This window comes from Lichenostomus cassidix, chromosome 8 (assembly GCF_008360975.1).
Source record: "Lichenostomus cassidix isolate B80296 chromosome 8, HeHo_3.0, whole genome shotgun sequence".
Classification (NCBI taxonomy): domain Eukaryota; kingdom Metazoa; phylum Chordata; class Aves; order Passeriformes; family Meliphagidae; genus Lichenostomus; species Lichenostomus cassidix.
This window is the reverse complement of record NC_139489.1, coordinates 5,612,093-5,632,728: the sequence shown is the minus strand read 5'-3', so window position 1 is coordinate 5,632,728 and position 20,636 is coordinate 5,612,093. Positions and strand designations below refer to the sequence as shown.

The following is a 20,636-nucleotide window of genomic DNA, read 5'->3' as shown; positions in this document are numbered from 1 at the left end:
GTTTAGAAGAAGGCAGTGCAGATGTAGTCTTAATGAATTTTGAAGACTGAGAAGATAGGGATTGTTGTGAATTCCCTGTGCTATATTGCTATTCCTGGCAGAAGTGTAGCCAGCAGGATATGGTGGGATCATGCACAACCAGCAGTGCTGTCAGTTCTGCTGAACCTCCTGGTTGAGTACAATGTTTGTATCTGATTGCAGAGGAAGGAGAGGAGAGGGTGTGATCTGAGGGTACTGTGATCCGAGGGTGTTTCAAGGTGAAGACAAGACAGGACCTTTCTTAGAGTATGAGCAATGTTACTGGGGTGAACTCCAAGAAAACTTTTCTGTTCAGTTTTATGCAATTATCTTGACCACACATGAGGGAGAAAAAACTGAAGCACTCAAAAGGCATCAGAACAGCAAAGAGGTGCATGTTTGCACTGGAACAAACCTAACATTACCTAACAGGATTTGGGAGGGAAGTGTAACCTGCTTAAGCTGTTTGGTTCAAAACAAGTGCTTTTTGTGAAGCAAATCCAAGGCTGAGCACACAGATTTAGGTTGCACCTTACAGATTTCAGCCATGAGTCAGCTACCTACCCCTACTGCCTCTGCTGCCTCTGTGCTGGATGAACTGATCCCTCTGTAGTCACATGATTGTTGAATGAGGCAAAAATCATGTTGGATGAGATAAAATTAGCTTTCTCAGTGATTTCCTAAAAAGTCAGATGCGATAAGCAGTAAGTAGATGGAGTAGTTTCAGCAGCAGCCTGCAATTTGATTAGATTAAATATAGCAAATTGCATTCTGCAATTGTAAATCTGCATTCTGCAAATGTAAATCTGCAGGAAATTGATGTTTCAGATGAAAATATGTGTATTCATTACCTAAAACTAGGGGAACTGTCTTACTGAAATTTTATCTTCATCAGTTTTCAGACTAGGGATGATGAAAAGAGAAAATCGTGATAAATGCTAGTAGTAAATGGTTTTGGGTTTTTTTTTACTGGTAATATATTTTATCTTCAACATACCTGCTTATGGTTTTCTTTACAATTTTGTGTTGTCAAAATTATTAAAGTTCCATGTGCTGTGTTCTTGCAAGGTGGTCACAGAGCACAAATGTGAAAAATACTGGATCAGTGCAAACTGTTACTGCTTAATTTGGCCAGCTCACAAAGGAGTTATTTCCATGGAGGAAGAAACAGTGGTTCTATAATTTGTGGAAAGGCCTTGGAAACCCGGTTGTCCTGAGGTCTTTTCCCTCTCAGATCCTCCATGTGATCTTTGATAAATTACCCTTTTGTCTGTACCTGTGTTTAAGAATAACAAAGTCTTAGTGTTTTGGTTGGAAAATTACAGATGGGTGGGGAGAAACCAGCATCACTGAATTGCATCACATGGCCTGAGATCACTTTCTTATTTTCAGTAAGGGTGATGTCACTGCAGGGACTGAGATCTGAGTTTATTTGGTGTGTAAATACTCTATAATATGTTGGGGGAAAAATAGATAAAGAATGATCAAAGCTGCTGATGGCTGCCTCCAGTTGGCTGTAAAGCCTTGAGACTGAATGATTTCCTTCAGCTGCATCATCTTTCATCCAACAAGATTTGTCTGTTTGGGTACATTGCCTATTCTGTTTTGGTGCTAAAAGGCACAAAACTTCTAAGCTGTCATATTGAAATTTCTTTTTTCGATATGTGTTGATAAAGTTTAGACTGGAAGTATCGTAGAGATGTGAAAAACAAACAAAAACAAAGCTAAGGAAATTTTAACAGTTGGCATATTTCTCTGCTGGCAGCAGGAGTAAATATAATAGAACTTCATGCTATAACATCCCTGATATGTTTATCTACACTTAGTAGATAAATATGGTCCAGTCTTTCCAGTAGGAATGGCTGAGTCTGGGTTCTGTTTGACCAGCTCTTGCCAATTAATCCTGAAGAAAATGTACAGCATCCTTTGAGTAATATCTAGGGCATAACTGAAAACTTTCCCTCAGGAATTGCCTGAGAGGCTGTCACTGCATTTGTTTTCTTCTTCTTCCACAAACTGGGACTGTTCATTCCTGTGGATTTATAACTGCATGTTCCTCTCTTACAGTGTAGGCTTTGGCTCGCAATGCCTGGTGGGGAAAAAGGATCCTTTACACACTTTGATTATCCAAGAATCAAGAATATTGTGACTCAAGTCACATGAGACACTCAAATTAATCACAACAAAGAGTTCCTGTAATTGCATTAGTAGAGGTGCAGTGCTGAGTCCAGTTCAGTGATTTTGCCTTCTGCAGGCAGAGCCAAGGACATCAACAGGAAGCATCTGCTCCTGAACCAGGTCATGCTGATGTGTAACATGGCATGCAGATGCCTTTTGCATGCCTGAGGTGCAGTTCCACACAGGAAATCTTTATGAACCAGTGTTTCTAGATAAAATTAAGTAGGCAGATTTCCAGATGCACTTTTACTGGAGGCTTAGAAAGAGCAAGAACATGTGTGCACTGTTATTTTCTGTGATTTGATTTAAACTGTGCTTAGCTGCAAATGTTTATTGTACTTGAATGATGGTCATTTCATGTAATTGTGTTGAAATGTGCCACCATTCAGTGCACTTTCTAAATTCACTTTGTGTCCTTGTAATCTTCATGCTGCATTTCATTTTTGTTCAAACGAAGTATAGATTTTTAATGGGTAAATGTGTATAATGTCGCTGCTTAGAAACTCCTAACCCTGTCATCTTTAAGTTTTAATTATCAGTTTGATTTCAGTCTTGTCTTGAAAATTGTGTCTATATATGGAGATAGTCTTTAACGTGTTCATTAAGGGCTTTTTTACCTCTCCCAATTTAAAATTAAAATATAGTGTTTATACAGTATTTAGGTCAAACCAGATGCTAGAAATTTTGTCTTTAACCACACTGTTTTGATTTTTCTTTTACAGAAAATTGAAGGCCTCAAAGAAACAACTAGTGTAAGTTTCTTTAATTTTTGTATCTGGGATGTATAGATTCTGAAATTCACCATATTTTCTTGGAAAAGTTTTTAAAGCCTTTTTACAGAAAAATGAGAATCCAGATTAGGTCCAACGCTGTGATGGCAGAGGCAGCCTGGTTCTGGTGCTGTGTTCAGGTTTCTGTCCAGCACCTTGGAATCATGGAATAGTTGAGGTTGGAAGGGACTTTGAAGGTCTGTAGTCCAACCCCATGCTTGGAGCACCAGCAGCTAGAACAGGTTGCTCAGGACCAAATCTAGTTTGAGTTTTGATTAACTGCAAGGCTGGAGGCTCTACAGCTTCTCTGGACACCCTGTTCCAGTGGTTGATCATCCATAAAAGAATAAAAGGGGTTTTCTTCTGTTTGAGGTGATTTTCCTGTATTTCTGGTTGTGGCCATTGCGTGTCCTGTCACTGGGCACCACTGAGAAGTGTTTTGCTCTCTTCTCTTCCCCTGCCACCCCAGTCAGATTTTGATGCCCTTGATAAGGTCTCCCTGAGCCTTTTCCTCCCCAGATGAAACCAGCCCAGCTCCCTGAGCCTCTCTTGCCATGACTTTACCTGCCTGCAGCACTCTGGGGGTTTGGAGCTGACCTCCGTTTCACCCTGACAGCCTGGTTTGCCTGTAGCTTTGGAAACTTCAGCTTTCTGCTGCTGTGCTTTTGTCTCTGGAAAAAAAAGGGGAAGGGAAAGTGGGGGTTTTACAGAAGGGAGTGTCCATTTAGTTCACACCCAATATTCTGTATAACTAATAATTACACAATATTAAGGGAAAGCAATAAAATTTTTTTTCTGATATTTTTGTTTTCCCAGAGCATGGTAGAATCAATAAAACACTGCATTGTGTTGCTACAGATTGCTAAAGTAAGTACATTGTAATCTATTCTGAATTTTAATGATAACAACATTAGTCTGATGGAAACCTAAAAGTGCCTTCTGTATGATCCAGGAACAAGAAAACATTTAAAATTGATTTATGCTATTATTTTAATGAAGTTTCTGAAATACTGAGTTCCACAGCAGACAGTGCTGTTAATGCTCATGGTATCAGTCATGTTGGTTGGAGTTTTCTTTCAGATAAACTTTCTTTTGCAGAGTTTGCTATTAGACTAAAGAAGAACTTCGACAAATGTCAGGGTGACAGAACAGGAACTTAAAACTCTTCTTTCTGCTTCATTTAAGAATGTGGCTAATGAGTAAAAAGGGGGGAAACAAGATGTAGCTAATTAAACCAGTTTGGCAAGGTCTGTCACAGGTCTGAAGGTCAGGATAATGTTGGAGCTTCTTGAAGTTAGAATTGTATTATTTGAGAATGCAGTAGGGGTAATGCACTTACAGTTTTACCAACATGTTTCATTAGATTTTAAAATTTAGGCAGTTTTGGATTTACTTTGTGTCAAGCTCTGCCCTTAGAGGTTTAACATACTATATTTAGGATATGTTAATTATGAACTGCTGATTTATATCTTGTGACCAAAGTGCAGGGAGGTGGTATTTTACAAAGAAATAAAGGTATTTTCAGAATTTCAGGCTGATTTAATCAGAACACATTCTGATTTATCCAGAAATAGGTGTGGGCTCTTCAATTTTTTTTTTCTGTAATCTTGATTAACTATTTTTTGTAGCTTTTGAATGCAATACTGCTCTTTGTCTTCATTTTAGATGCCAGATATATTGTACAGAATTTTGAGTGCAGTGAAAATGAAAGTATTTAGGATCTTAGGATCAAAAGTCATTCACTAAAAGGATCAGGTCCTGTTTTGTGAAATTCAAGTATCATATCTATGACTTAAGAATTCTGAAGAAAATGTTTGTTAATTGGCAGGTTTGTATAAAATATTTTTTTTTTACTAGTAGGAGGGTTGAAACACTGAAATAGTTTTGTGCCACAATGAATTTGGAGCTGGAACAGTCTTTATTTAACATGCAGTGATACTACTTAAATCCTTCTCTTAGGGTCAACAGGAAAAGCCTTGTCAGTATTTAATTTGCTGTTGTTTAGTCCTAGGTATATTTAGAGGTGTCTTAGTGCAGTAAGGTCAGTAGACTATATGTCATTTTTTAGGGATTTGATGGAGTCAGTGGTAGATAGATTAGATGGTAATATGTGGATTTTCTTAGCTATATGTAATTTACTGGATTGAGGAAGCTGTCGGAGAAACTGCAACAAATTACTTGCTCATTTTTTCTTAATTACTATAGAAATGTATTTAGTAGTTCTTATTTTCACAGGGTTTTAATTCCTATGAAATTTTACTCTTTTTAAAAAGCTCTGCTATGTAATTAGCAGTTGTGAAATTGCACAATTATAATCTCCTTTTCAGGCTGTTGATCAGAGCTGGTAATAGGTGGCTGAGTTCTTTTTCTTGTTTCTGTTGAATATCAAATCCTGGTTTTGCTCTGTGTGAGTTTATTGGGGGATAGACAAACATGACCACTTATCTCATGCTGATGCAAAGCATATTTTGCAATTCTTTGGGTGGTTTGCTGATAATGGACAAAACTGGTTGTGGCAGATGTAGTCCTTTAGATCAGGTTCAGTGCTCTACTGCTCCAACTCCCATGTAAGTGGAAAGGTAGGTGGAATTTGAGTCCCCCAAAGGTACTAACAAACACTTGCTTTTTGTTGCACTAAATGAGACCTTGAAGTCCTTCTTTCAGTACCACTAAATATTAACCAATGTAAATAGAGCTTATCCACTAAGGAGTGGGGGGTTTTGGTTTGGTTTTTTGCTAAACCATATCTAAAGCTCTCTTGGAGCTGTTGAAGACAAGGTGGGTTAAAGGGGTGCCTTAGGCACAGCTAACTGGAAGATATTGATCACCATATAGTCAAAATAATTTTCCCACTACTTTAATAACCTTTTTTCTGCTTCATCTCTTCACATTCTTTATCTCTCAGGCAACTGTACTTGCTGACTGCAAGGGAATTCTGTCATCATTCCTCCCCTACACCTTTTCTATAAACTATGCTGATTATATCCTGATTTCCTACTGCTGCAGAAAATTTGTAATACATGGGGGTTTATTGGGTTTTTCTTCACAGTTCTGCAGGTTGAGTGTGTATGATGCTATCTCTGTGTAAAAATGTGTTGTGCCTGACTGTAGCTTTGTGCTCTCCAGTAGAGAACCTTTGAAGATTCTGCAAGATTTTTTTGCAAATCTGTAGGGGCAAGTATGGCTGCTGACTGAAAATAAATCATATTAACACCACCCTGCACCCATTTTTTCTTCTACAGTGCCTTTCTTATTAGGAGACAGACTTGCCAATCTGTGTTCCTTGAGAGTGTTACCATTTCTCAATATACTTAGAACTCTCTGTTTCAAACACACAGCCATTTATTATTAGGATTATTTTGGAACATTGAAGCAAACCTGGATTTGTGGTTGTTTGAGTTTTTTGTTTTGTTTCTTTTTTTAATTGTGTGTTAAGTTGTTCTGTTTAGTACCTGTATTAGTATTTGGACAGTTAAATTTGGATTAAACCTGCTGGTAAATCAACTATGTAATTATGCCACTTGTACTGAGGTGACCCATGGCATTTTCAAAATAATGAGGTAAATACCAGCCAAGCAGGAATATATAATAATGCATTCACTGCTTATCCAAAAGCAATCAAAATAAACAAAGTGGGATGGGCAGGGGAAGCATTTGACCTGTGTTGTCCCCTTTGTGTGTCTGGCAGCTGAAGATATGCAGCTTTGCTGATGTGTGTGATGTAAAATATGTGTAATGGTCTGCCAGCAATGTGGTAAACCTCAGGCTTAGAAATATGTGTGTCATGAAGTAGCTTTTATAATTTAGATATTTAGTTTTCCATCTTCCCTTCTCTTTTTCACTCCATCATTTCTGGCAGTCTTACCTGCCCAGTTTTGTGGAATTTCTGCCTTCCTTACTTTATTGCTGCTGCTGCTGTTGGTGCATTACTGATGGGGGATAGCAAGCAGCAGTACTCGTGCAGCATCTTTGTGGTTTATTTATTAGGTCTTAGAGATGATGGACACAACATGGGGGTTTTATGTGTTGGAAAAAAATTTATGTATTCTGTAAATTTGCATCATGGAAAGCCAGGCTTCAAAAACGTCAGCTAGTAGACAAGAAATTTGGACAGCCTATTGCCAACTGTATAAGCTAAGGAAGATGTATTAAGTATCAAAATACAAATATGTGCCAACTTCCTTCATACTACTTACAGCTTTTTTTTTCCTTATTCCTTTTAAATGTAACGAAATCTGGGGAAACGTTCTGCAGACAAATTTTAGGATTCACCCTGGGCAAAGTTATGGATTGAAATATTGACTAATAATATGAACTTTGCAGCAGGAGGGATTTGCCTTAGTAAAAGTAAATTTTAAATCAGTAAAATTGACACTGTTGCTGGTACAGTGTTAAAACTGCTTGCTGTAGATTGGCATTAACTGGTCTACTGCTTACGTCATTTCCCCTGAGGACAGATGTTTTTCCATGCATTGCCTGTTCTTTCACATATACTTGTAGGCAAAAAACCCCAAAATCTGACATAGTAAATAATCTAAAAACATTTTAAATCTAGTGGATGCCAAAAAGCAAAAGTTAAAACCTTTCAATTTATTTTAACTTACTTCTGCCTTTCTTGTGTGATAGTAACAGAAACTGAGAACTTCATCTTTCAGGCACTTATGAGAACTGCAGAGCATATTTTAGGTAGCTTTTAGGTATTTGGGAAGCACCCACATTGTCAAGCATAACTGTACTCTGCAGTGAAGAAAGGATATTTTTAAAATTGTTTGCACTCATGTGGACAGGCCCTCAGAAAATGCTGATCTGCAGAGGTGCAGCGACTGTGTGTGGAATTGTGTCTTCCAAGTTTAGTTACTGTGTCACATGATGAGGAACATTTTATGGCTGAAAATGTAAACATTCCTGAGGGAAACTCACTGTTCTCACTTAGCACAGAACTGATAAGTCATGCAAGATTGTTATGTTGATATTTTTAACATTTTTTCCTTAAGGACCAAAATAATGAGGAGAAGCACGCAGATGGACTTATAGTAAGTTTAAATCTAATCTTTATCTCCTTTTAATTCTGCAGAACATGTGAACAGAGACCTGAATTTCCACTCACTTTGCAACATGCTTCTTCCTTTCTCTAATTTACCGCTTCCAGTGTCTTGTTAAAATTCCTGTTGAGTCCTTAGCTCCTGAGGTTGGCTAACACCCTTGTCTTTAGAAAATAGAGTGGTCAGTTTTGTATGGAGTGTCTTGAACAGCAGTGTTGTGACTGAACACTTAGATAAAAATCTGCCATGTGAACAGATGAAAGGGAAATTACTGGGGTAGATAGAAATAGTTTTGTGTTCCATCTGAGGTATCTTTGTGTAGGAAATAGATCTGCTCTCCGTGTGCTTCAAGTAGTTTGTCTTTCCTGCAGTGCTGCTCCTTTGATGCAGAGTTGTGTTATGTCTGTCTAAGCAATGTTTCTTCTTTAATAGAACTTCTGCATTTTTAATGTAACTTCTGTCATTTTTGGTTTTGGTCACATGTGATTCCTCTTTCTTTGTTCTTTTTTTGTCACTTGAGTACATTTCAGATACTTTTAATAGAAGAGATCGGTTTCAGTAAAATCTCTAAAAATCCTAATGTGTTTTCATTAGGGCTGACAGTAATTCTCAGGTCTTAGTTGTCTTTCCACTACAAACAGTAGGATTTTCTGGTGTGAACTTTGGAGTAAAGATACACATTTTAGTTGCATGCTTATCACAAACAAGGTGAATTATTATGTGCCCTGCAGATATCACATAATTCAGGTCTTAGTGTGAGGGAACAAGTTCTGTGATGTCCCCTGGAAAAGAGAAGTTGTGCAGGTAGATACTTCCACAGGGACAGGTGACCTGCATTTGATCTGCAACTCAGAAATTTGATAGAGATATTGCAGCTTGGTATAGTCTGAATTTGATTAACCACTCATCTCATTATCTGTGGGCTGGCTTATACTGGGGAGGAAAAAATATTTCTGTAAGAATATATTAACTGTGGATCAGTGATTGTGAAGTCTAAAATTGTGATGCTGTGGAGGTCAATGTCAGCTTGGGCTAAAGGTCAGGATTTCACTTTAAACTTAGGCAGAAACATGATCAGTGTTTGCTGCCATGGTGGGATGAGTTTTGTTTCTGTGTGATTGTTATTAAATTGTTACAAAACTCAGAGTAGGAGACTTTCAGATGTGCCTCCTTCTGTTTCTAACCCATGAAGGTATCTCTCAAAATATCCAGCAAGAAACTCCAGTTCATGTTGCAGCATGGAGAATTGTTTAAGGAGGAGGTTACAGTCCTGCATACAAAATCAGAGTTACTTGGTTCTTTCTTTATCACACCAGTGTTCTGCATCATGTGGATTATTAGTTTCCCTAAAAAATAAGGGATACAGAGATAGCAATAGTATCCTCTTTATCGCAGGACCATCTTGGTTTTTAAGTCTTAACTCTTAAGATGGGATCATAATTTTAAATTGGGAACTCTGTGGCATAATTACACAAGCAGGTGAAGTAATGTGTAAGGGATATTGGTTTTATACTAGAATACAATGGAGTAACAGTATATGTACTGGATTATTTGTATATTGGTTAATAACACCAATGAAAATGCAGAAAGCTGCTTTTATGCCTGTTTTTCATGGAGATTTTTTTAGAGAGATAAACAGACAATAATAGTTCTGTTTTCAGTTAAATAAATCCTTTGCTATAAAAAAAAGTGACAGGACTCTTCACTGACTTTGAGAATCATACACTTTCCTGGGTTGAAAGGGATCCACAAGGATCATAGTGTTCCAACTCCTGTACAGGACAACCGCAAAAATCACACCATGTGTCTGAGAGCATTGTCCAAACATCCAAATGTAGGATAAAGTTCAGAATTACAGGAAAGGAGGCAAGAAAGAAATCTGCCTTCTGTAGGAAAATGGGAGGAAAGTTAAAATGAGCCTGTTGTCCCTCAGTCTGAGTGCAAATGGAAATTAATGGACTAAAGGGAGAGGAGGACAGTTGTAGACACTTCTTTTAAATACTGTTCTAAAAAAGAGGATAGGGATGAATAGACTGACTGAATTTCTGAGCAAAGATTTTCATAGTTCTGACAGATCAAGAGGTTTAAATTGCAAGGTGTTTGGAAAAGGATTTTGTGTGCCCTTTACCCAGCTAACAACCAGGAAATTCTCATGGTTGTGTGTAAACACAAATAACAAACAGTGCTCAGATGATAGTTTGGATTTAAAGACTTGGCAGTTTAGGTTTCCAAGGACTCAATACATAAAACCCAAGAGCATGCATTGAAGGCAGTGACTTTGGTGAGCATTGAGTTGACCTGGTGCTTCATTTCCCAAGTGCTCACATTCAGAAGTAGGTTGAGATGTCCTCTACTGAGCTGCACTGAACACTGTCAGCTTGCTTTGGGAAGAATTTTGGCAACAAAGCTGCTTCATGGCTCTAAGCATGTCAATAATTCTTGTTTTGATTTATGGGTTGATCTGCTGTGGTCTGGACAAATAAATTCTTGAAAAAAAATTAAAAATTGAAAATACAGATTACCTATTCTAATTTTTGCCAGTTAATTTGCGTCTAACTTTCCACTCTTTGCATGCAATATTAATTAATGGACATTGGAAGGCATACCAGAAGCTAGAACTTGAAATAATAATTCTTTCTATGATGCTTCAAATCTGTAGCAAATTCAATCTAGTGCACAGTCTGTGTAAAGAATTAAAATGTTACCACTTTGAAAGTATTTCTCATGTCCTCAACTGTCAATTTGTGTTTTACTTCCTCTCTCAGGAATTCGCTATCTTGCATTTGGGCAATTCTCGTGCTCACAATGTTCATTCTGTCTATGCTTTATTTAGTTTGTTTGACTTGAGGGGGAAAAAAAAGTGCTTTTCCTTCTCTTGCCTAGAGCACCATAAACCCTGTGGACGCTGTGTTTCAGCCCAGCCCTCTGGAGCCATCAGCAATCAGCACCATGCCTTCCCAAGCTGTCACACTCCCAGGTAGGCTGGCAAACAGCCATGAGCAGAGCAGTGGCTGCAGTCCAGGGGCAGAGGGGACAGGCTGTGTGTCCCACAGGACAAGGGCACCCTGATCTTAGTGCTGCACCCTCAGCTCAGAGGGGCTCAGGAAGGGGTGGAGTGGGAGGCATTGAGCATCCTCAGCCATCGCTGAATCTGGTTCTGTGGAGAAGCTGATGTATTTTACTTGCTCTCAGTTACTGGCTTACATTGCTAACACACTTTAAAAACATAAATGAAATTAATTTTCAGAAAAGGCAAATGCTTTCTACCTAAATGTTATTTGGTTTTTTTTTAATACCATCTTTGCTTAGTAAAAAAAAGGAGGTAGCTAAAAGTGATAGATACCTGGTTTTCTGTCTGAATGGCTTTTAGAGAAAATGGTATAATTTTTGGAGGTGAGGTGAAATAATGTGGAATCTCCTTTTGAATTTTGGGGTTAACATATCAAAATATCCCCTAGAACCTGCTCAGTTGTGCAAGTCAGAGCAGCGACCCTCCTCTTTGCCAGTGGGACCTGTAGTAGCATCACTCGGAAATCAGACTCCAACACCAAATAGTACAGGTACAGTTCTGGGTAACTTGTATTGAAATACAAGGAACCCTGTGATTAGTTATTAATACAACAATATGTTGGCCTACATCTTGCTTTTAATTAACACCAATTGCAGTGTTTTGTTAAAATCAGTTATGCTGCTCTTTCTCCCCACCCTGTATACACAATAAGTATGAGTGTTTTCAGCTTCCCTTTGTCTCTCCAGCATTTCACTCTTGCAGTAATTGGGGAAAACATGTCCCTTAAACTTTACTGGTGTTCTGTGCTTTTGATTTTCCTTGTAACCTTCCTCTTGTTGCGTGTTAAACTCAGTATGAACCTGCCTAATTACTGCTTTTAATTCTCTAAGTTCCTCTTCTGAGTTCACATCAGTCTTTATTGATTTGAACAATTCTCGTAAGTGGATTTTGAACGCATTTGTTTGTATTGAGTCTGTAATTTTTAATACTCCACAGGGAGTGGGCAATCAGCACCTAGCAGCAGTCTCACCTCTCCAAGCCATGTCAACCTGTCTCCAAATACAGTCCCAGATTTTTCTTACTCAAGCAGTGAGGATGAGTTCTATGATGCTGATGAATTCTACCAGAGCAGCTCTTCCCCAAAGCGATGTATGGAGTAAGTAGCTGGCAGTGTGCAATGTGTGCTCAATGCAGTTTTCATCTACAAGTGCACAGCTTGTCTGCTTACAGAAGTTGGTTAAAAAAGGTGGGGAAGGCAAAAAAGCCATTTTATGTAACAGTGGGATTACCCCTGCCCTCAGCCACAGACAGGTGGGAGGCAGTTTCCTCCTCTGCTCATTCCCATTCCATCAGATAAATGTTGACAAACTCTAACAAAACAAACACTGGAAGGCCCCAGCTCAGAGCTATAGTCTGAGACCACAGTGCATTTCATGTGCATTTGCTGCAGCCTTTGGTAAATGGCCAATTCCCTCTCACATTTGCTAAAAAAACATTTTTTGAAGTGGCACCCTTTCCCCAAAATCTCTTCTTTTTCTATTAATTGGAAAATTAATTTTAAGAGATGCTGCATTCCAAAGATGGATTAGTCAGCTGTTTTCTGCCTTCAGGTTTTATCTGAGGCTGCAGATTGTCCCATTCCTTCAGCTACAATCCATTCTGAGCTTTCTGTGAATTAGCATGCACCACATGTATTAATGTCTGTCACTGCACATATATTGACATCTATAATTAAATTTCTTGCCTGTGAATATCAAATTACAATAATTTGGTCTGAAACACTTAATTTGAACTGTGAGAATTTATTACTGTTCTTTAGTTCTTCAGGGTCTGCTGCAGTCCTGACTCGGAGCAGCACTGGCAGCAGCTTGAAACGTCCAGATACCACAGAGTCCCTCAATTCTTCCATGTCTAATGGCACAAATGATGCTGGTAAGTGGCCTGTGTGATCTTTCAGTAAGGAGATACTGATTGTTAATCTGTGTGTAAGATGGGTCAATATATGCAGGACCGTATATATATATATTTTTTTTTTATATATATATTTATATATATTTTTTATATATATATTTATATATATATATGACAAGGTACTTACGGGAAATGGTTTATCTCCTGTTGCTTTACTAATGGAAGATTGTTGAATTGTAGGATTTAAAACCTGTATTTTTTGACAGTTACAATATGCTAATTAAACACAGTCTGTCTTTGAAGATTTGGAGTAAAACAAAAGCCATTTGGTCTTTCAGATCTCTTCGATCCTCCCGACGATCGAGAAGACGATGGGGAAGGAGAGTCGGTGGAGGAGCATAAAAGTGTTATCATGCATCTCTTGTCACAAGTGAGATTAGGCATGGACCTAACCAAGGTAAACTTGCTGGGTGTTCATGGGGGTGGGAGGGAGAGTAAACCCTGAGTTCTGTGTAAAAAACAGTTTACATAATAATTTAACTGCATATTTGGTCCAAGAGCTAGTTAAGCTGTAATCTCTTCAGTATGGTGTTTTTGAATTGGAATTCTGGAAGGGGAAAAGTAGCTGCAGAATGAGTATATCTAGGTGCTAAAACCTGTTTGGGAAAATAGTTTCTTATGGAGAGTAGCTGTTTGTTCTCTTTGAACCTAATTCTTGGAGTGCTTGTGAAGCTGGTATAAGGGGAGTGCTGAAATGTTACTTTTGTCTTTAGCTTCATAGAACAAAGATCTACAAAGTATGGTGACATTCAATAAAACATAAAGTAAAAGGGAGAAGGAGCCATATAGTGAAATGCTTTGCTTAATTGGGATCTCAATGAGTAAAAAGTTACCTGTGTGTTTTGAAATGCTACAGTTGGATCTGGCAAGCAAAGGGTTGGATTTTTCACGAATGGGATTCATGCTGGTGTCTGTCTGAAGGCTGAATAAACAGCATTCTGAAGGTGTAGGTCTTTCCAGGCAGCTTGGTTAAATTTAAACAATTCCAGACTGAAAAAGGGTAGGAGAATCAATCCTATCCTTAAGGTTGCTTAAGTGGCTGAATTGAACTGTCCAGTCTGGAATGAACAGCAGATAATAAAAGGATAACACTTTTCTGGGGAAACAGCCAGCAGCTCACAAGCAAACTGCACAAGGTTTCTGGCAGTTCTGAGTGGGAATTGATCCAAACTGTGTCTGGTCTGGGAATTCCTGGAATAGCTGAAAATTGCTGATCTCAAGTTAGGCTGCCAGGAAGTTTCATGAGCGTGGACCTTGTCAGCAGCAGTAATTGAGACTGGATCACTGAGCAGATCCACAAGAATGGAACCTTTGGGAGGTGGTAGGGAAGAGCTTAACCTTCATCTTGAGAGAGACACATAACAGGAGGGCACTGCAAGAGTGAGTGACTGTAGCTGAAAATTGAGTGTTCACAGAGATTAATTAAATCACCAGTGATACTGTAATTCACAACAGCTTTTGATATGTTCTGAGTGGGATTTGAATCCATGTAGGATGAGACTGTTCCTTTTGAATCTTGTGGTTTATAGAAGATACCAAGTGACCTGCATATGTCAGAACTCATTGGTGAGCTCAAGCTCACAATCAGCTTAGAGCACACGCAACTGTGGGTTCTCTGTTTGCTTTTCAAAGTGAGTGCAGCTGGCTTTTGTACAAGATATTCAAATACCTTCACCCAGATGAGTTGTTTTTCTTCACTCAGGTTGTGCTTCCAACGTTTATCCTGGAAAGAAGGTCGCTGTTGGAAATGTATGCTGACTTCTTTGCACATCCAGACTTGTTTGTCAGGTATTTGACTTTGGAACAAGAGCATTTGCTGATTCTCATATTGGTTGTGGCCCTTGTGGGCTGCCAGAAGTTGGTAGTTTTGAAGAATATTGCTTGGATTTTGATTTAAACTTCAAGAATAGTCAAATTTCTAATTCTAAAACAACCAATCATCCATAAAACTTTCCTGTATCCAAGGTACCTGCTTATATTTCATTTTATCTTCCTTTTTTTTTCTCTCTCTCTTTTTCCCCTGTAGCATTAGTGACCAGAAGGATCCCAAGGAGAGGATGGTTCAAGTGGTTAAATGGTACCTCTCAGCTTTCCATGCAGGAAGGAAAGGGTCAGTTGCTAAAAAGCCTTACAATCCCATCCTGGGGGAGATCTTCCGATGCCACTGGGTGTTGCCTGGCACTGAAGATGATGACATGGTGAGTTTCTTGTGTGGTTTTTTGGTGCCCAGAATGCAGAGATGCATCCCAAAGCTTTGTTAAATCACTGACTGAAATGGCTTCCACTGTGTTTAAGTAGCAAATCAACAAACTGTAGCAGTTTCTTAACCAATTTTCCTCCTTCTTTCTTTGTTTTCTTTGGACAGAATTTTAAAATACCTTGCATAACAAAATTAATTATTTTTTAAAGAATTACTTGACATGTTGAAAATGTCCTTTTGTCCTGAACTGTTTCATAACACTGATTATTATATCCTTTCTTTCCAAAGTTCTGATTTTTGTTGTTTTTATTTTTTAAATCATTGCAGCCCAATGGGTTTTTTCATGGTTTTTCTTTTTTGACACCACATGGAGGCTTCTCGCCTTGGGAAGCTGCAAATGATGATGTGGGAAGTGCTGTTATGAGATGCTTCATGTAACCTCAGTGTAGTACATCTAAGTAGATGTGATTATTTATATATAAACCATGTGTTTTTCCCATTTCGTTTGCTCAGATCTTGTTTCTGAGGTGAATGTTTGCACTCCAATTTGCTGGCATAAAGGAGATGTTGTATTTGTGCTTCCATTGCTTCTAACTATGAATTAATTACACTTTGCATTCTTTGCCACAGGAAATCAATATTAGTTTATGGTTGTGTGGTACATGAAATCTGATCAAGATTAATATGCAGATCAGACTTTTTCAGAAGCAAAAATGAAAACTCTTTCTGTTGTTTGAATATTATTTTGTAACTGGGTTTATACATGAGTATTTCAGTTTAACTGTTTTATTTGGGGACAATTAAAACAAAGACATTTATACTTCAAAATAAGAGAATAGGAACTCTATCCTTTAGAAAGCATCATAGTTCCAGGACTAAGGAGTTATTGCCCATCAGCAACTGACAAATCCATTAAAACCACTGCAATATATATGTTTTTAGGAGCCAGTCTCAGAAGGACCAGTCCCTTGGGTCAGTAAAAGCAACGTCACCTTTGTGGCAGAGCAGGTCTCTCACCATCCTCCAAGTAAGTTGTGAAAGTACCTTTGCCAGCAGAGGTGGCAGCTGGACAGGGGTGACAATAAAATCAGCTCTGGGCTTAAATCTCAGATTTACACTTCCTCTCCACATTTAAAAGCTGAAAATTGATAAAAGCTGAAAAACTATAACTTTTTTGTGAAAAACTAATTGCAAACTCTGTTGCCACATAAGTGGGGAAGTACTTGGAGATACTTTCTAAGAATGAATTTGGAAACAAAGGTATCAATGTCTCATGCTGCTGTTTCTAATACCTCTTCCTTCAGTTTCAGCATTTTATGCCGAGTGTTTTAGCAAGAGGATACAGTTCAATGCTCACATATGGACCAAATCCAAATTCTTAGGAATGTCTATTGGGGTCCATAACATAGGGCAAGGTATGTGTGTGTCAATTTAACAGTAGAAGAGAAATTAAATTCTGCAGCTAGGATTTTTCACAGAATAATTATGTAAATTATTTAAAGTTGTTGTACTAAACGTTAGCAATGGTTGAATTTATGTAACTGGAGTTATGTATCTGGGAATCAGAGCTTCCTTCCACACCCTCTGTGTGCTGAAATCACTTAGGGCCCAGTTTTTCCCAAAAGTAGAGCCATCCCTGCCTCCTCCAGAAGCTGGGCATTCTCAGCATCCATTAAAAATAAAGCTCTTCACCTTTCCTTTTCATGGCACCTGTTTTTAATGGCATATTTCAAGAGATCATTGTGAAAAGTTCTGCAGAGGTTTTGCTTAACGTTTTTTAAATCTATTTTTCTTTTTCTTCAACAGGGTGTGTCACATGCCTAGATCATGACGAACACTATATTTTGACTTTTCCTAATGGCTATGGAAGGCAAGTAAATGCTCTAATTGGTATTTTCATTTTTAATGCCTTGTAATGTTTCATGCTTAATATTTATTGGTCAAGACCTTATAAAAATGTGCATTTATACATTTATAATTGCAGGTCTATTCTCACTGTGCCATGGATAGAGCTTGGTGGAGAGTGCAGCATTAGTTGCTCAAAGACAGGTTACAATGCTTCCATTGTCTTCCACACAAAACCATTTTATGGAGGAAAGAAGCACAGAGTTACAGCTGAAATTTTGTAAGCAGCTTTCTTCATCTCACTTTTCCTCTCCTTAAATGCTAGCACTTCTAACAAGACAATCAGGAGTGTAAAATACTGAAACAGCAACACCCAAAAGAACTTAGCTGATGATTACCTGTCATGGGATGCCATTTAAAGCCAAATTTGTGAGAGGAAGCTGCACAGGCCTGTGTCCCACTTTATCCTGCTCAAAACCATCCTCAGCTGATTCCCAAAGGGAACTTTGCTCTCCTGAATTATCAAAAGTGTCTCCATCATTACCTCTCCTAAAAATACAAATACTGCAGCAAGCCTTGGGATACTGTTCACAGTGTATCAGTTAAAGCTCTGCTGCAAATTTTACTTATTTTTACCTGTGGTTTGGTGGATTTTGGTTAAACCCTGTGCACACACCCAGCACAGGCAATTCCATGGAGATTCCCATTGTATTTGGAGATGAGCTGTGATGTCAGTGAGTGGATGCTGACAAAAGGAGGTTTGTAACTTGGTTCAGATCATGTCTTGACACATTGATAGATGCCAGTTGAGAACTAGTGTCCTGTGTTTCCCTGTAGTCTGGGGAGGAAGCTGATTGTGAAACATTTTCAAGCCTAAACTCACCACCCTGAATCTGTGTGGAAAGCCTGTAACTACTTTGCTAAACTCTCAATGCAGATGCAGCCTCGGGCAAGGCCTGCCTCACCCTGCTCAGCACTTCCTGTTAGGGTTTGTGTCATTCATTCTTGCCAAACTGCTCCCTTGGAACAGAACCTCCTCTCTTACTGGGGAGGGACACGTTGAGGCTGATACAAACCAGACTGTGCAGCAACTAGCATCAAGTTTTGATCCTTCAGGATTTTTCAGTTGCTGTAATACAGCTGAGAAATGACTGTTTGTTTCTCCTTAGTTCTCCAAATGACAAGAAACCCTTCTGCTCCATTGAAGGAGAATGGAATGGGGTCATGTATGCAAAGTACTCCACTGGGGTAACACAGCTTTCTTTTTTCTCTTTTCATCAGAAATAGAAGATTGTACTTAATAAGGGGCTTTGGGGTGGTTTCGTGGGTTTGGTTTTTTATTTTAAACAAACATTAATAGTGGGAACCTCTTGAGGCTACCCAGAATACTGGGCAATCCCCAAATGTACTGGGGATAAAAGTCCTGAAGTTACTTTGTTCATTTATTGTTAAGGAACCTTGATTTTTATACAAGAACAGAATCTTTTTTCATGTATTTCCTGCCAACCAGTGTACTAGAGTGTGAGGGTATATAACTTTAAAGTTGAGCTACAGAACTGAATAGGTTTATTTTTTTTTCATCTCCCACTCCAGGAGAATGCTGTCTTTATAGATACCAAGAAAATGCCTACAATTAAGAAGAAGGTAAGGAAATTGGAGGACCAAGACGACTTTGAGTCTCGCTGGTAAGAACTTCAGTTAACTGGGAACATTAAGATTTTATTTTAGTTAAACTCCAGTTTGCAGTGCTGAGACCAAGGGTGCACTAATGCAGGCACTGCATGCTCTGCTTTCCCTGAGCCCAGGTACAGGCAAGCTGGGGATTTAAGGGGGAAGAGGAGACCTGGAGTTCTCAGTCACAAATAATTGGGATCAAATGTTCAGGGAGGTCTGGAGAGCTCCACCATGGCCTCCTGCCATAACAGCGCAATTGTGGTTCAATAGATCTTGGGGGCTTTGCTGCCCTTTCTCTAACATGAGCTCTACCTTTAGTCACTGGTATGTCTACAACTTGCAGCACTCTGCTCCATAAAACAGTCTCCATTGCCCTTTCTCTTTCAAGCTTGTGGAAAGATGTAACCTACAACCTAAAGATCAGAGACATCGACGCAGCCACGGCCGCCAAGCACGCGCTTGAGGAGCGGCAGAGAGCCGAGGCCAGGGCCAGGAAGGAGAATGAGACCTCGTGGGAAACAAGGGTGAGCTTTATTCCAGCAGGCCAAATGCCCTTCAGCCTGTGGCATTTCTTCCTTTCCAGCTGAGTCAGGAAAAGCTGACAGGTGATTATTCCTTTGCAGTTATTCCATGAGGATGGGGAGTGCTGGGTTTACGATGAGCCTCTGCTGAAGCGCCTGGCTGCCAGCAAGCACTGAGGGATCCCAAAGCCAGCAACCATTGGAGCCTTGGCTGAGCAGAGTTTACAGCTGATCCCAGACAGTCCCCAGCGATCACAGTATGTACCAGGGGAGAGCCCCACCCCTCCAGCTGCAGTGGTTCCTATCTCAGGGATACTGGACTTACTGAGACAGACAAGCAATTCACGAGAGGCGAAGCGGCCTGGCTGAGCAGCTCCGAGCAGGGATTTGCTCTGCTGGCAGTGTCCAGGCTCAGGCCCTGCTCTGCTGCCTCTGGAGCAGGGAGAGGCTGCCCTGGAGCACAGACACTGTATAACCACTGTGAAGGCCACGGCGGTGGTAGCAGTTGCATAATATTCCTGGGTCCTACATATTTAAAGAGCAAGAAACAAAATGCAAGATGTCATTTAAATCTCGCTGATGTTTGCAATGTGTAAATATGAGGATTCCTCTGATGGGACAATTTGTTAGAAAATGCTACATCAATGTTATCTTCCACCTGTATGATAATCAAATCTTTTGGCATTTCAGTGTCTTGCCCAAAATAACTTTGTTATTTTGAGATTGAAATGTAACCATAGATAATTCTACCCAATGCATCTTAAAGCTTCATAAAATAGATTTTTCAAACTTCTCTTATGGACTTTTTATTTATTTCATAATAAACCTTTGCAGCAAGACTGTTTTTCAGTTGAGTCATGATAAATTGATTTATGTGAAGTGTATGAGCGTTATTGTTTTTTCCACTGGAATAATCCTTGCAGCTAAACCTACTTCTTGAAGTAGTTAATGAACGAGCAAAACGAGCATTTGCAGCATCCACGGGAGAATTTTTCTGGACTCTGCATCCAGCCTTGCCAGCACTTCAGGAACATCTGTACTGCTGTGCTTTTGCATCAGTTACTAATGGTTGAGTAAGTAAGTAGCTGGGTGTAGCAATCAAACTACTTTTCTCTCCACAGTTAAGTCTAGCTTTTATTTGATTTCATCTTGATTTTCGTCTATGTTGCACATACAGAAAAACTAAAAAAAGCAGTGTGAGATGGAAGCCTTGGGCTTTTCTCCCCCTGCCCCCCACTGTCACTGCTCTGGGAGAGCTGCAGATCCTTTGCTGAGGAGCTGTCACTGCTGATGAGCCACTGCTGCAGCACTGCAGGGATGCACGAGGCAGGCTGAACACACAGGCAGAGCCCACAGCTCCTGACAGCTGGAGTGCAGTGGGAATGTCAGGGCTGTGCCTCTTCTTAA

The 20,636-nt window shown here is 39.3% G+C and overlaps 1 protein-coding gene across 3 annotated transcripts in view; it reads left to right on the top strand.

The window, feature by feature from the left end:
- Positions 1-20,068, top strand: part of OSBPL9 (oxysterol binding protein like 9) — a 57,070-nt gene extending 37,002 nt beyond the window's left edge. Inside the window, exons 7-24 of one of the 3 annotated variants that reach the window (XR_014853688.1) lie at positions 2,919-2,948; positions 3,783-3,833; positions 7,961-7,999; positions 10,892-10,985; positions 11,467-11,568; positions 12,015-12,174; positions 12,838-12,950; positions 13,268-13,386; positions 14,692-14,777; positions 15,016-15,187; positions 16,132-16,216; positions 16,494-16,604; positions 16,996-17,059; positions 17,174-17,314; positions 18,204-18,282; positions 18,628-18,678; positions 19,097-19,232; positions 19,332-20,068. Coding sequence is in view for 2 of the 3 variants with exons in the window: in XM_085067612.1 (XP_084923738.1) it covers positions 2,919-2,948; positions 3,783-3,833; positions 7,961-7,999; positions 10,892-10,985; positions 11,467-11,568; positions 12,015-12,174; positions 12,838-12,950; positions 13,268-13,386; positions 14,692-14,777; positions 15,016-15,187; positions 16,132-16,216; positions 16,494-16,604; positions 16,996-17,059; positions 17,174-17,314; positions 18,204-18,282; positions 18,628-18,719; positions 19,097-19,232; positions 19,332-19,406 (1,749 nt within the window). In the remaining variant the exon portion in view is untranslated. Of the gene's footprint in view, positions 1-2,918; positions 2,949-3,782; positions 3,834-7,960; positions 8,000-10,891; positions 10,986-11,466; positions 11,569-12,014; positions 12,175-12,837; positions 12,951-13,267; positions 13,387-14,691; positions 14,778-15,015; positions 15,188-16,131; positions 16,217-16,493; positions 16,605-16,995; positions 17,060-17,173; positions 17,315-18,203; positions 18,283-18,627; positions 18,720-19,096; positions 19,233-19,331 lie in introns of all 3 variants that reach the window. The other 2 variants (XM_085067612.1, XM_085067613.1) reach the window with 2 other exon arrangements.
- The last annotated feature ends 568 nt before the right edge of the window (positions 20,069-20,636 follow it).